The 14742-nt window shown below is 36.5% G+C and overlaps 2 protein-coding genes across 3 annotated transcripts in view; one reads left to right on the top strand and one right to left on the bottom strand.

The window, feature by feature from the left end:
- The window catches only part of FGD6 (FYVE, RhoGEF and PH domain containing 6), a 96649-nt gene extending 93752 nt beyond the window's left edge, over positions 1 to 2897 (bottom strand). The window contains 1 exon segment of the mRNA XM_033116565.1: positions 2882 to 2897. Coding sequence (XP_032972456.1) covers positions 2882 to 2897 — 16 coding nt within the window.
- Positions 2898 to 3368: 471 nt separating this feature from the next.
- VEZT (vezatin, adherens junctions transmembrane protein) overlaps positions 3369 to 14742 on the top strand; it is a 57884-nt gene continuing 46510 nt past the window's right edge. For both annotated transcript variants that reach the window (XM_033116566.1, XM_033116567.1), the window contains exons 1-2: positions 3369 to 3488; positions 8915 to 9017. In XM_033116566.1, the coding sequence (XP_032972457.1) occupies positions 8970 to 9017 (48 nt within the window). In that variant the 5' untranslated portion in view covers positions 3369 to 3488; positions 8915 to 8969. The remainder of the gene's footprint in view (positions 3489 to 8914; positions 9018 to 14742) is intronic.

The following is a 14742-nucleotide window of genomic DNA, read 5'->3' as shown; positions in this document are numbered from 1 at the left end:
TCTTCAATCTAAGTTTGTCTCCACCACTGGAAGGCAAGCTCCAAGAGGGCAAGCACTTTGTCTCTTTGCAATGTCACCAATGGTGAATATAGGGCTCTGCGAATAGTCAGAGCTGCCAACATACACATACTCTTTAATATGTCTCAGTAACAGGAAATTTCTTTAAAAAAAAATATCCACTTTAATGTAGAATAATATTTTGAAAAGTTAGCAGGAATCAACTTCAATAGGATTACTGAATAAGTTCTTAATTATTAGAAGGAACAAGTGTTCAACTAAGTCACTGGCACAGCAATATCTGAAATCTTTCATTATTATTATCATTATTTTTTCATGGCTCTATTTTGAAAGAAACACAACTCAAAAAATAACAAGCCGTTATACTATGGTCTGCTCCAATGTCAAACTCTTGAAATAAGTACACGTTTGGAAATGAATCCAGCACCTTTGGATCTTAATACTGTATCAACAGTCAGACCCAAAGCTTTTTAGAGCAAAGCAGCAAATCTTTTATTTACACAGCTGTTTGGCTCCAGGGAAAAATAAGGTAAGAAAGTAAAGCACTGGTACCATTTTACTATTACAAACATACTGTCATCTGTTACACACAGATGGCTGCAGTTCACGTGTACACTTTCTTCGCTATTGGACCAGCCATAAAGCAAAGCACAGGCATTAATGAGACAGTGAGCTGTACAAGTTCAAAAAGACAGACACTATGCACCTATTATTATCTCTCCTTTTAAATATAATGGTTAGAATAATTCTAAAATCTCTAGTATGGGCCTACTTTCACAGATGCAAAAAAATAAAGCAAGCTCTATACTTCAGGATACATATAACTTAGTGTTCTACAACATTTCTCTTATACCCTTAAATTAAGCCAACCACCCCAATACCACTCGTTAGTTTCTTTATAAACAAACATTCGCTCCCCAAATTGTAAATAACTTTCCTAAAGTTTTAACGAATTTGATTATTGTTCCAAAAAGCATAAACAGCTTATAAGAATGATGAACACATAATTTCATAATAAGGTGGAAATAAAACCCAGTTCTTTTCCATATTCTCCATGTAGACATGAGAAAATTAAAATAAATCTTAACAGATGGGTGAACAAAAAAGTAGTTAATGCTTCTTAACAAGCCATGTTAAAAACCAACTAACTCAGCTAAACACAGGAAGTATCCCTCTTTTAAAACACCACAAAAATGTCTGTGGACTTCTTTAATTGTAAAGTTGATAAAATATAAAAATAGCTTGCATTATTTTAGGGTAATTCAAATGAAAGAATCAGAAATTTCCAGACTGAGCCCTAGATCAGGTTTTCGTATTTAAATGACAAATGCTTCTGTATCTGTTCATTATAAACTGTTAGGACTGGAATTGAAAACTGATACATATAAGGTATTTTTTCTACTTCGTGCTTGACACTCCAAAAGAGGGGAGAGCTAAAATTGGGTGGAAGCATTTAAAAATTTCCAACCACTTTACATTTAAATTAATTAAATTAGTTCAGTAACAAAGAAAACTTGAACAAAGGTGAGGCACATAAATTTAGGATGAAGATAATTCACTTCAAGTAGAAAGCTTCCCCTTGGTAAGGAAAAGAGTTTATAAATAACATAACTTCAACAGTTGTAGGAGGACATACCTCCAATATATACATACAACATCCAAAAGAAAAGATCCACAACTTCTTCAGGAATACTAGTACAGGAATACTTCACCCTTTGCTTTCTTATTCCTATTGGCTAACTTCTTTCCTAGTTAGTTGTAATCTGATTACACCCACCTAGCAATGCCACACTCCAATATATCTAAGGCTTTAGAAATAATACAAATCGGAACATTTCGAGTGCTGCTTGACAGTTTCAAGTTGCAAGAATTTAAAACAAATGCCAAGAAAAGCAAAGAAAATTTAATCTGATACTTAAGTGCTGATTCTAGAAGCAACTTTGAGGGTTAACTTTACACTATTTTACTGTAAAATTTCTAATGCAAGTTTATTTCTTTCAATGTGGACAAAACAAAGGAAAAAACCCTTAATGTATTATTAAGCTGTGGTTTAAAAATTAACCTAAGCTCTTATGAAGTGAATTTAACAAAACTTTAGTAATTATTATGGAAAATAGGAACTGTACCTTAAAGAATGTCTGGAAATATAATGTCCAGAATTGCTCAAAATACCACACAAAGGCAATCAGACTGTCATTTGGATGAAGGGAAAGGACTATGGGAGGTTGACGGAAAATAAAGACTGTTTACACTAAGCAGGTAGGAATAAAAATTTAAAAAATCCATAAAAATTGGGTGAAGACGAGCAAAAAAATTGCCATAGGTAATTCTATTCCTCTCCTCAGGTAACGGGGAAATCCACCAGGATAGGAATAACAATGTCTAAACCTCTTTATCTAGGAAGTAGTAAGAGTCAGGATTTCCAGTCGATACTGGGTTTAAAGCGACTCAGCACAGACGAGTTCAACGCTCCGGGAACACTGCCCTTTCCCAGAATAACCGATTTCTTAACATGGGAATCTAAACTATTTTCACACGCAAAGGCGAAGTCGCTCAAATTTTATGGGAGACAAGCAAATGCCCTGTTTACATTTCGCGTTTCACCTGGTGCAAAGAGCTCCCAACGCGGGTCTCCTTTTAAAGGCAGGTCCCAGGAGATACACGATTTCCAAACAGCCTCTCTTGGCAGGAAGGGACGACAAAATGCGGCAGCAAACGCAGTCCGCTCCGCACTTGCCACAGTCCTCGGGAAAGGTAGAAGGAACACCGCCAACCCACCCCAGAGGGAAAAGTTGTTCCACAGCCCAAGAGTAGCAGCGCTCGTTACAAACTTTCCTGCGGCAGCGCGAGTGCCGTCACTTACCGGCGGCAGAAGTCATGATTCCCCCAGCAGCTTGCTTCCCCGCTCGCCCCCCTCAATCCATGCTTCCCTTACAGTCCATTGTTTCAAGAGTTTGGGCAGAAAAGAAAAGCCCCCGCAGCGCCCACATTTCGTCCCGCGGCCCCGCCGCGCTACCGAAGCGCGGCACAAAGGATGTAGCCGGGTCTAAGGACCCGGCGGCGTTCCCGAGCGCGAGCCGCAGGCGGCGGGCACGAGCAGTGTTCACCTCGGCTCAGCCGGCGCGTGCCCCTCTCGAGCTCCAAAAAAATCAGTGCTCCAGGCGCCCCCTGCCAGTCGTAGCAGTAAAAGGCGGACAAAGGCCCTAGGCTCCTCCAATCAGGGGGCTCGAGCTTCATCTCGCTCCGGCACCTCCCGCCCACAAGCTGATCCTCTACTCCAATAAATAGTTCTGGAAAGGGGGCGTGAGCTGCGAGGCATGCTGGGAATTGTAGTTTTCTAGACACACGGGACCAGCAAAAGCAGACGCCTGGGTGCCGCCTTTCTCCCGCCTTCATTTCCCATCGTGCTGAAGCGGGTGGCATGGCGGAGAAGGATGACACCGGAGTTTGACGAAGAGGTGGTTTTTGAGGTAAGGGGAAAATGGCGGTGGATGTGGATTGCCTTTGTTTGAAAAGGATGAGAGGGAAGGCGAAGGGCTGATCCCGGGACGAAGGATCGGGTGACGCTCCTGCCAGCCTAAGTCACCGAATCTCGGCGATTTCTGGGCCTAGTGTTGGCTGCAGCCTGACAGGTGTAGCCCGAGACGCCCTCCCCTAGCCGGCCTCAGTCTCCGGCTGGCTCAGAATTCCCAGCCAGGCCGGTGGATTAGAGCCCTGCCTATTTCTTCCCCGAGGACCGACACGCCTGGCTGGGGCGGGGCCCAATCGTGCATTTTTGGATACTCACCAATACAGCTTAGCTTCTCCCTTTTTCGTCCTCGATTTTTTGGATCATTATCTAGAAGTGCCTCAGGTCCCTGTTCCTGGTCGAGGCGTGGCCCTCGGAAAGAACACAGCAGGTGCCAGTTTTCTAACACGGTTTAAAATATGTGGGAGACCTACTGTGAGTGATTGGGGCCGGGCCATCTCAGCATGTAGGTTCAATTCTTTTGTCCTTTGCTGTTTCACTAAGTGTAGCCAGTTTGATTCAAGGCTCCGGGTGTGAGTGCTTTTGTGTGGGACTATTTTTAAGACGTTCTCTGCCATCTTGAACGAAAAAAAAAAAAATCAGGCGAGTGTTTTTGTTGCTGTTTGTCTATCAGACACAGGTGAAAACTCGCTACCCCTATATAGATGTGTTGAGTATGTGTATGTTTTACGTTCACACATCTAATTATATTTTAAGAAAAATTTAAATGATATGGCTCATTCCGTACAATGGGAGAGCTAGGCACTAAACAGTAAAGAATGATAAATGTTGAAATAGGTACAAACTGTCATTGGAGGGTTGATTTGGAAACCGCCGTCGGTTCTTGTTAGCCTCCGAGAAGCTACGCCCAGTAAATGATATCCGAAGTGAATCTTGAATTATGAATCGGATTAGGAAGAAGGGAGAAAATGCATCCTCACAGGGAGAGAGAACTGAGTATGCCAACGCTGGGAGGGGTGAAAGTACCTGGTGTGGAGTTTTCAGGGGTTTGAGTATGGGAGTGTCGTTACATAAAGTGGTTTGATGTGGCTAGAAGGTAGAAGTAGTTGAAAGTAGGGCTGTTTTACCAAAATGAAGAGTCTGGATTGAGGAGCTCACTCGAAGGGAAGACAACCGCCTGCATTTTGGAAATGAGAAGAAATAATGGAATACTGTAATAGCTTGGACACGTACATATAAGGTAAAATCAGAGACAAAAATCTGGGTGGCGTGGATTTCTAAAGTAAGGAAACTGGGTGGATGTTATATTTTTGCCCTATTATTTTCTTGGAGATCTGAATATAGTAGTAATAAATGCTCAAGAACACTTAATTGTAGAAAATAAGCCACAAAATTTAAATCATTCATTATCTCCTACGGTACCATCCAAAGATGGCCACTGTTAACATTATAGTATGTGTTCTTACAGACTTTTCTATGCAAATACGTGTCTGTGTGTGATATTATTAACACAAAAGATATCATCATACCACATAGAATTTTGTATGAATTTTTCACTTACATTTATCATGAGTCTTTTCCTATTCATTATCCTTTGAAAACATTATTAATAACATAATATCCCCTTATGAATATGTATCATAATATAACTATTTTCCCTTTATGGAATGATTATATTGTTTCAAGATACTATTGTAATCAACATTGAGATAAGTCCATCTTTAATTGCAACTCTGAATTTTCCTTAGAATAATTTCTAGAAGGGAAAATAGTGGGTGAAAGGATGAACATTTTTTTAAGACTTATGCAGAAAGGTTGTACCAATTCACATTTCCATTAGGAATAAGAGTATTAGTTTCACTACATCCTCAGCAACAGCATTATTAGTTTCCTTTACTCTTTGCTGATTTGCTAGGGAAAAATAGCATTCCATTGTTCAAGTTTACCTTTTGTGCGTTTATTGGAGCCATTTTTATTTCTTTGCTTGAACATTTCATGATTTTTACCCATTTTCCTATTGGATGCTAGCTTCTTAAAAATTGATGCATGATTTCTTCATGTTATTTTTAGATTTGATTTATTTGCTTTGTGTCATGCGCATTAATTTTATTTCAGCAGAATATTCTATGAAAAAGGCACAAGTCATAAATATGCAGATTGGTGAATTTTCACGTATGAACACACCCATGTAACAGCATCCAGATCAAGAAACCGAGCATCACCAGTACACCAGAAGCTGTCTCTTGCTCTCTTCCAGTCACTTCTGCCCACTCCAAGGATAACCACTATTCAGACTTACAATAACTTACATTAGTTTTGTCTATTTTTATAGTGTACACACTGTGCAATTCCATTTCTGTATGCTCTTTTTTTGTCTGATTTTTTTCCTCTCTGGTTTTGTTAGATTCATCCCTATTGTCATGGAAACATTTTTTTTTTTTTTAAACTTTCATTTATTTAGGTGTGTTTTCCAGGAGCCATCAGCTCCAAGTCAAGTAGTTGTTTCAGTCTAGCTGTGGAGGGCACAGCTCACAGTGGCCCATGTGGAGATTGAACCGGCAACCTTGTTGTGAAGAGCGCTACGCTCTTACCAACTGAGCTAACCGGACGCCCCCATGTAAACATTTTTTTTTTTTTCTCTATAGTATTCCATGTGAACATATGACAATTTTAAAAATCCATTCTACTGTTGATGGTTTGGGTAGTTTCCACTTTGAGACTATTATGAATAGGGCTACTGCAGACCTCTTAGTGTATGTGTTTTGTTGAACATCTGTTGGGTATGTACTTAGAATTGCCAAGTCACAGGAAATGCATAGGTTCACCTTTTGTAGATATTGCCAAGTGTTATTCCAACATGGTCGTATCAATTTATACTCTTACCAGCAGTGTTTATGAAGTCCGGTTGCTGTCCATCCTCACCAACATTTGCTAATTTTAGTCTTTCTTTTTATCATTCTGGTGGATGTGTACTAGTATCTCCTCTTGACTTTAATTTGCATTTCCCTGATAAGGAAATTAAATCTTTTTATGTGTTTGTGAACCCATGTATCCACTTTTGTAAATACAATAATTCAAGTTTTTTAGCATGTTTTTCTATTGGGTTATCTCTTTCTCTTACTGATTTGAAGGAGTTTTTTACATGTGCTGGATACAAATTCCTTTGTTGAATATATGTACTTCAAATATCTTATCTCAGAATATAGAAAGAGATGGGGAGCTGCTGGATTCGTTTAAAAGGCAAGCAATAAAAATGTTCGTGAGTTGGAAGATTCACTATAAAGATGTCAGATCTCCCCAAATCTATAGATTCAAAGCAATCCCAATCAAAATCTCAGGAGGTATTTTTTAACTGAAATTGACAGGCTGATTCTAAGATTCATTCAGAAATACAACCGACCAAGTATTCTTAAAGGAAATCTTGTAGAAAAAGCAATCTTAAAGGAAAATACAGCTGAAGGGTTTTATTCTGTCAGATACTAAGACCTATTGTAAAGTTATAGTAATTAAAAGAATGTGGTATTGGCACAAGAATGGTCAAAATAACCAGTGGAAAAAGAGAGCAAAGATTTATTACAAAGGCAATATGGTAGTTCAGTAAATGCCAGGTTAACTGGACATCCTTGTGGAGGAAAAATATGTTGACTTTGATACAAAAACAAGTTTCAGATGGATGAGAGATCTAAACACAAAAGGTAAAATAAATCTTTTAGAGAAAATATCTTTGTGCCCTTGGACTAGGCAAGTATTTCTTTAAAATCCCTAACCATAAAAGAAAAAGGTTTAATTGTATTATAATAAAGGTAAGAACTTCTCTTCACTGAAAGACACTATTAAGAGATTCTTGCTGAAGACAGACTAGTGTGGTCAGACATCACTTGGAAGATGGTAGAAGATGAGGAACCAAATACTGAGGGTGATAAGATGTGGAGGCTGGGAGTTAGCAGAGTTCTTACTAATACTAGATTTTGCAAGAAAGTGCACAGATGGGCTTAGGAGATGGTTCTGGAGTTTGACTAAAGTTTAGTCAAGCAAAGAATCTTTGTCAATAACCAGGGGAAAATTCTAGGTGGCTTAGAATTCAGGCTTAAAGACTATCTAATTTGCAGGTTGGGGAAAATATAAGCCTCTTCAGGGAGAGTAAATTATTTTTAGAAAAGGTGAGTGAATGGGTCCTTAGAAGAATAGATGGGATATAAGTTTGTGACAAAGTTTGTCTGAGTGTGTAGGCTTCCAGCCTCTCCTCTGATAAAAGTCAATCTTGCCGGGTTGATGAAACTCCTGCAAAAGGTTATTTATGGCAGTTGAGTTCCTTTTGGCAAGATTTATCTTTAGGCGGATAAGGGGAGTTCAGAGAAATCCTCTCCCTCCATTTGCTGTTTTTCAAGTGCCTATAGCTCAAAACAATATGCCAAAAGGCATATTTGGGGGTGGTGTATTCTGCTACCCTTCAGGAATGATCTGTATCTTGAAGGTATAGCTAAATTGGCCGTTAAACTATCTAGGCCTTTGCTGGGGATAAGGGAAAGGATGCTGGTCTACCAATTCCATATCTTTTATGGTTATTGCTCAGTTCTAGTTTTCTATTTTGGGGGATATTTTAATAGTTGTTTTTTTTTAATTTTTATTCTGAAAGGCAATGTAATATAGTTGTTAAAGTAGTAGAATCTGGAGCTACACAGCATGGGAATCCTATTTCCAGTATTTATTAGTTAATGTGACTTTGAGTAGTTTACTTCTCTATGTTTTAGTTTTCTCAATAATCAAATAGAAATAACAGTACCTATCGCATAGAGCAGTTGTATTAAATGATTTAATGTAAGTGAAGTACTTACACTAGGTGAGTGCCTGGCACATTGTAAGCATTCAGTAAATGTTAGTTATTATCAAATTTTTTCCAGAAAATTGCTTTTTATCTACATTTTCAAAATTATTGGTATCAAGTATTCTTAGTTGTTTCTCAGTTTTTAGTTTCATAACACTAATTAGATCTTATTACTTACATTTATTTATGCCCTCTCTGTTTATGTTACATAGAGTTGGCCATAGTATTGACTTACTAGATAGATTTTTCAAAGAACTAGTTACTGGTTTTGTTTGGTCAGCTCTGTTGAGTGTGTTTATGGTTTAAATTTTTTTTAATTAAAAATTTTTTACTTTCTTTAAGTTCCTTCTGCTTTCTTTGTGTTTAGTTTGCTGTGGTTTTTTTTTTTCTAGCTTCTTGAGTGAAAAGCTTAAATACTGAAAATAATTTGTAAGGTTATAAATTTTCCTATGAGTACTGTATTGGCTGTATCATGAGTTTTAAAATGCAGTTCGTAATTTCCATTTTGATTTCTTTAGTCCTTGATTTATTTAATATCTGGGTGTATGCGTAAGGGATCAATGTTACTGTCAGTAATGATTTTTCTCCATGTGCCCTTCCAGACCCATAATTCCACCCTGATCATTATGGAATGCATCACCTGTATTCCCTTGTCCTATGGATACCATTTGGGTTCAGCCAATGAGAAGGACCTGCAAATCCAAGGTATCTTAGTCAGCTCAGGCTGCTATAACAAAAATACCATCGACTGGGTGGCCTATAAACAACAAACATTTATTTTTCACAATTCTAGAGGCTGGGACATCTAATCTTATCCATGTGGCTGTCGTAGGTCACCAACTTTTAGCCTGCAATGTGGTTTCCTTCCTATCCACCACTCCATTACTAAGCCAGTGCAACATATTACAATTTTGTTGAGTCAGTCCTACTAATAGATACCAAGTCCTATATCAGCCATAGATCCTAGTACAGAAAACAGAAACCCCTCTATCTACTGTAAACAGGAAAAGATTTAAAACAGGGAATTAACTGGTAAGAATATTGTTGGAAGGGCCAGAGGATCAAGCTCTACCAAAGTTGTTAATGCTCATGAAGCCAAAAACACATGATCATGATCATAGCTATAGCCCAAGAAACAGGAAGTCGTCACATCTGCCTCTCAATAACCTGCGAAGATGGTACTCAGAATCGAGCCAGTGTCTCTACCACAACTGCCTCTGCTTTACCAGGAAGCGGAGAGTATGTATTGGAATACTGCTCTTGAAACATTTTGCCTCCACAGCTGTGTTCAATAGCACTCCCTCCCCCTCAAAAACAAGTAGCAAGAAGTGAACCTCTGCTTTTTTCCCCACCTTCTAGATCTCTCACGAGTGTACCTAATTGGGGGAGCCCTAGCTGGAAGATGATTTGGGAAATGCCACATTTAGCTTTCCCATTTCTTTAATACAAGAAGTACACTAGAAGGAAAGCAGGTAGAATGGATGTTAAACAAACCAGTCCACCACATCCATCGTAGTACCTAACCTCTCCTCCCCTAAGAAAATGTAACTGGGATATTTTTGGTATATTTGGTATAACACTTACTGTAATGATTTTCAGAGTCAGAAATCAGACTCATGTCTTAAGACTTACTCAGAGAGTTATATGCTGCATTAAAATTAAAAATTTTAAATCAAGCAGTTTTGGAAAGCGTTCCAACCACATTCTTTCCCTATTTAAAACTCTTTTTGAAGTATAATACCAATTTCCTGGGTTATTAGTTAATTCAACTATTTTTTTTTTCTAATTTTGGTCTTTTGTATCTCCTTCCAGAGGTTAACTTTTGAGTCCTAGTCTGGGAGGACTAAGGGTGGACTGAAGGGTGGTGTAGTGGAGGAATCAAGAAAGGGAAGGAAGAGGGAAGTTCTCAGGCCCAATTCCCAGGCCTTGCCCGAGACATCTGACCACCTTCATTTCATCAGGGCTGGAGTCCCTGTGTACCTTCCAAGTTAATTCTGTTCTCTTGGAGCCTGATGATTCCAAGAGGCTGAAGTGGGAAAGACAACGTAACCTCAGATTTGGACCTCAGGCTGAACAACAGGACAAAGTTTAGAAAATGATGGACACCGTATCTAACATGGATGTTAAACAAAATCAATACTGAAATATCAATATTGTCGTTTTATTCTGTTATTATGATCTAGTTAACATGTTTGAGTAAGAATTCTCTAGTCACCTTAGGTGTTCAATTTCTGATGTTGCTCTTTCATAGCTTTCAGGTGTTTTCATTGTTAAGTTGCAGAACCTTGAGTCATTCATCGGATCTTGAATCCTACTTTTGAGGGACAAGTACGAAAATGAGAACTTTTTATAAGAAGGACTAATATTTCTACCTCTTTGATTTAGTTGTAGTGCATCTAAACTGTTTCTTTGTGACTTCATTATAAAGACAACATTGTCCTCGAGGGACCATTTTTTCTTTTAAATCTCTGTCCTTTGTAACCTTATTTTCTGTAGTTGAACTCGTTTTGGTGTTTGTTAAGATTCAGTCTCTTTTCCTTTGTTCGTGACTGAGAAAGCTAATGTTTGCCCCTCTTAACTTTGATCTCTTTCCCTCCTTTATACTTCTCAGTCAATTATGAAATGTTAACCTTTTGTTGGCAATGTGTTCAGGTTTAGTTACCCCCACCCCAGCACTAACTCAATCAAATGAAAGTGAGATGGCTCTCACACAATTTACGATGTTAAAATTTGTTTTTTTAAAAAATCCTCTCTTGCTTGAGAGATTCTCCTTTCTTTATATTTTTAAAGATTATCATACATCTCTAAAGAACATTAAGGTATTTTTTTATAGGTATCATTTGTAGATTCTTTTCTACTTGCATTGTTGATTTGACAAATGGAAGGAAACTGTTTTTGTCTGTGAGTATATACATTGACAGCAGTTGCTATTTTGATAATGGAGCTTGCTGTCCGGAATAATTATAAAAACAAAATTTAAGATATTATTGTATCATTTTTATTCTTCCTTAAAATGTATCTTCAGTTTTCAATAGTATAAGAAGCTCTTCAATTGTATTATATAAAATAATCTTCTGAATAGTAACTGAGATAGGAAGCGTAGCAAAATTAATGCTTTTATCACTACCTCTACTAGAATATTTGTTAATGGAGTTATTAAATTTTAATCATATTGACAAAAAGATTGACCGTTAAGAAGACCAGAGCTAGTTTATCAGCAGATATGCAAGCATACATTTATTTAATATGAATTATAAAAATTCTTCTTGGGGAACAAGAATTGTTTCTATAGACTTTTCACTTTTTTGTCTGGGTCATGTTCTTCCATTTTGTCTTCACATAGCCTCATATTTAACATTTTAAACAATATATATAAACATTCCAAAAGGTGGGCAGTCTCTCATTTATGTATTTTGAAATCACTTAATAAAATGCAAGTTTCTTTGTCTCAAGCTATTATACACAGGGCTTAAATTATTTTTTATGCTTGTATTGTTATCTTATAGAGTTAAAGATGTTCATTTTTTAAAAGCCTGGTAGAAGCAGGACGAGACTAGTAGTCAAGAATGACATTAATTATATCTTGAATGAATCATTTAACTTCTTTAAAGCTTGCTTCCCATTTCTTATATGAAGGAGTTGTACCAGATAATCTTTTAGTATTACATTATTTTCAAATCTGGTAAGTTGAGTGAGAGTAGGCCCTTAGAGGCTTCCATTAATTAGGAAATACAGGAAGAAGTTCAGTTCATTTCCAGTCTATTTTTCGATCAGAAACTCTGACTTAATTTTAGTTTTCCTGGTTCTCTCCCAGGTGTTCCCAAAAGCAAATCATGCCTTAAAGATTTGGGAGAAAAGGCCCAAAGCTCAATGTGCTCCACCGGGCATCGTGTTAAGAGAGTGTATTGATTCTATTGCCTGTGGATATTTAGAGTATTGCTTATGTATCTATTGGGACTTCTTATTCCCACTGTAGAAGATCAAAATGCCCATTAGTTTTTACTTGAAATAGTATATTTGAGGAAATCTTTTATTTTTAAATTCACTTTGTAATTTTTTTAGCTGAAAGAATCTGGCCACTTACATATCTTATATCTTGTTGGGATTTTGCTGATTAATCCACAACAATTAATCTTGTGTCTTTAACACCTTTATTAAAGTGGATTTTCTACTTCAGTGTATATCTATCCTGCCCTGTCCTTTTTGTTTTACTTTTCCTTACAGATTCTCCCTTTCTGATGAAAGAATGAATCAAATTGAAAGATGTGTCCTTTGTCTCTTAACAGATCCACAAATTCCGTCTCCAGTTATTATTGATAAGGAAGAAAGAGAAAAGGTTGAATGTGATATAATATCCAAACCTCATTCTAATGTTTATTGCATGCTCTTCTTATACCCAGTATTTTGCCAAGGTATCAGACGTAGGTCTATTTTTTTTTCTAAAGTAGTTTAAAATGATAGTTTTAATTCTTCACCTTGCTTCTGCTCTGCATTTAATAAGTGCCCAATATATGCCAGTTGATAGATATTGAGTAATATTAAAGGTACGGAGAACTCAAACAACCATTGCTATCTTCTTATCCCTGAGTTAAGACCAAGTCACTGTTGCTCTTTATTTTTAGTTGGTTGAGTGTATAAGCTGTGTAAGTCATTTTTCTCCCATTGCATCTCTTCATCTTTCTTTTGATGGATGTTTTGTTTTGGACTAGATTGTATTGTACTTGAATACATTTGTACTATTGTATATAAAAAAATTTAAAGTTACTCTTTACTCTTTCTAAAACTATTTATTGTTTATACTGTTTCATATAATATTAATTGGATGGGATGCATTTCTGTTAGATAATATTAGAAGGAAGGAAAATGTATGAGTTACATGTCTTACCTGCTGCTAGTTGAAAAATCTTTTAAGTAACAAAAATATTAAGTAATACCCTCTAAAGGCATTTAAAGAAATCCCACTCTCCCTGTTACTTCTGCAGTTACCGAGTAATACTGAGTGGCACTGAAGAAATTCATGTTTTTTTCAAAGAGCTGCTTCTAATAGGAAAATGCTTAGTAATGATGAAGACACGCCCTCCAGGTCAGTGGCCATTTTCTAGTGTAGTTCTTATGGAGAACAAGTGGGAACCATCAAAGAAAGAAGTGTACGGAACAAAAGAATATGGGCAAGAGGCACTAAATTTTTCATCTAGGTCAACTGGAGAAATTAGAACTATGATGTCTGTCAGTAGTCTAATTAGTTGGACTAATTTTTGTAGACTCTTTTAGCCTACTTAATCTTTTGAATTCTATGATTAGAGTTTGCTTTACTGATATTGAGGAACAATTAAATTAATACTTGGATTTGGGGCTTTTGGAATAATTATTTAGAAGTTATGTGGAAATGTGTAGACTCCAAAAAGGTATTTCCTGTTATTTTATAATATCTTTAATTTTGCAAGGTCCTATTCTATAATACTCAAGGTTTAAGGTGGGGAGGGTGGAAGACAATAAGTGATTATTTTCAAATTATATTTTCTGATTGTATACTGATTAAAGATAAATGAAAAGTCGACAGAAACAGTATATTGGCAGTATAATTAATAGTAATGGGGAAATTTATTTTCCATTGTAGAGTTTTGTTAATTATGACAGTTTTAGCACTTTATATACCAAAAGCTTCTTCCTTAAAAATAGAGAAAATAGCTACCTTGTGTAATTTGATAATGACAGTCTTCCTCGTCAGCTTATTCTTATGCACTTAGTCTGGAAAGAAATAAGGAAATCAGAGCAATTGCAGTTCATTCTTTTCAGTAATATAGTTTTAAAATGCTGTTCTACATGCAATAATCATATTTAGATCTATTGCCTTAACCTATATTCAAAGATAAAATATTTTTAAAATATTTTCAGTAGCTAACAAATGTTTTCAGGTAAATAGTCCCCAAACAAACCCCTTTAATTACAGATATCTTTTTCCTTAAAGATTTTGTTTTGTATAAAAAAATCTTGTAGAAATTCTACTAGCATTGTGGAAACTTTTAAAATATATAACTTACATTATAGTACTATTTTTGAAGAAATTAAAAATTTATACAATTTTTTAAAGAAAAGTTACCTGTAAGAAATTTGATAAATTCTATTAACAGGGGAATGGAGATCAAAGGCTTCTAAAGAGGCACAGATCTGTACAGGTGTGAAGTCTTCATTAACAAAGTTACTTCTGCATTACACAATTTCAGGTTTCTGTGCCAAAGCTTCCTGCCTCCTACTGCCTTCTGTTAGTAGCTCACTGTATTTCCCTAATGCTTTTTGTGTTTAATATAGACTTGCAGAGGTAAAATGTCATCTGGCATCTGATAATAATTAGCATTTTATGAGACCTAATAGTATGGCTTCAATACAGTACTGATATCTTAAATAAATGAACTATGTAATATTTGAGTAT

This window comes from Rhinolophus ferrumequinum, chromosome 10 (genome assembly GCF_004115265.2).
Source record: "Rhinolophus ferrumequinum isolate MPI-CBG mRhiFer1 chromosome 10, mRhiFer1_v1.p, whole genome shotgun sequence".
Classification (NCBI taxonomy): domain Eukaryota; kingdom Metazoa; phylum Chordata; class Mammalia; order Chiroptera; family Rhinolophidae; genus Rhinolophus; species Rhinolophus ferrumequinum.
Note: the sequence above shows the minus strand (reverse complement) of the source record. Positions and strands in the feature narration are given on the sequence as shown.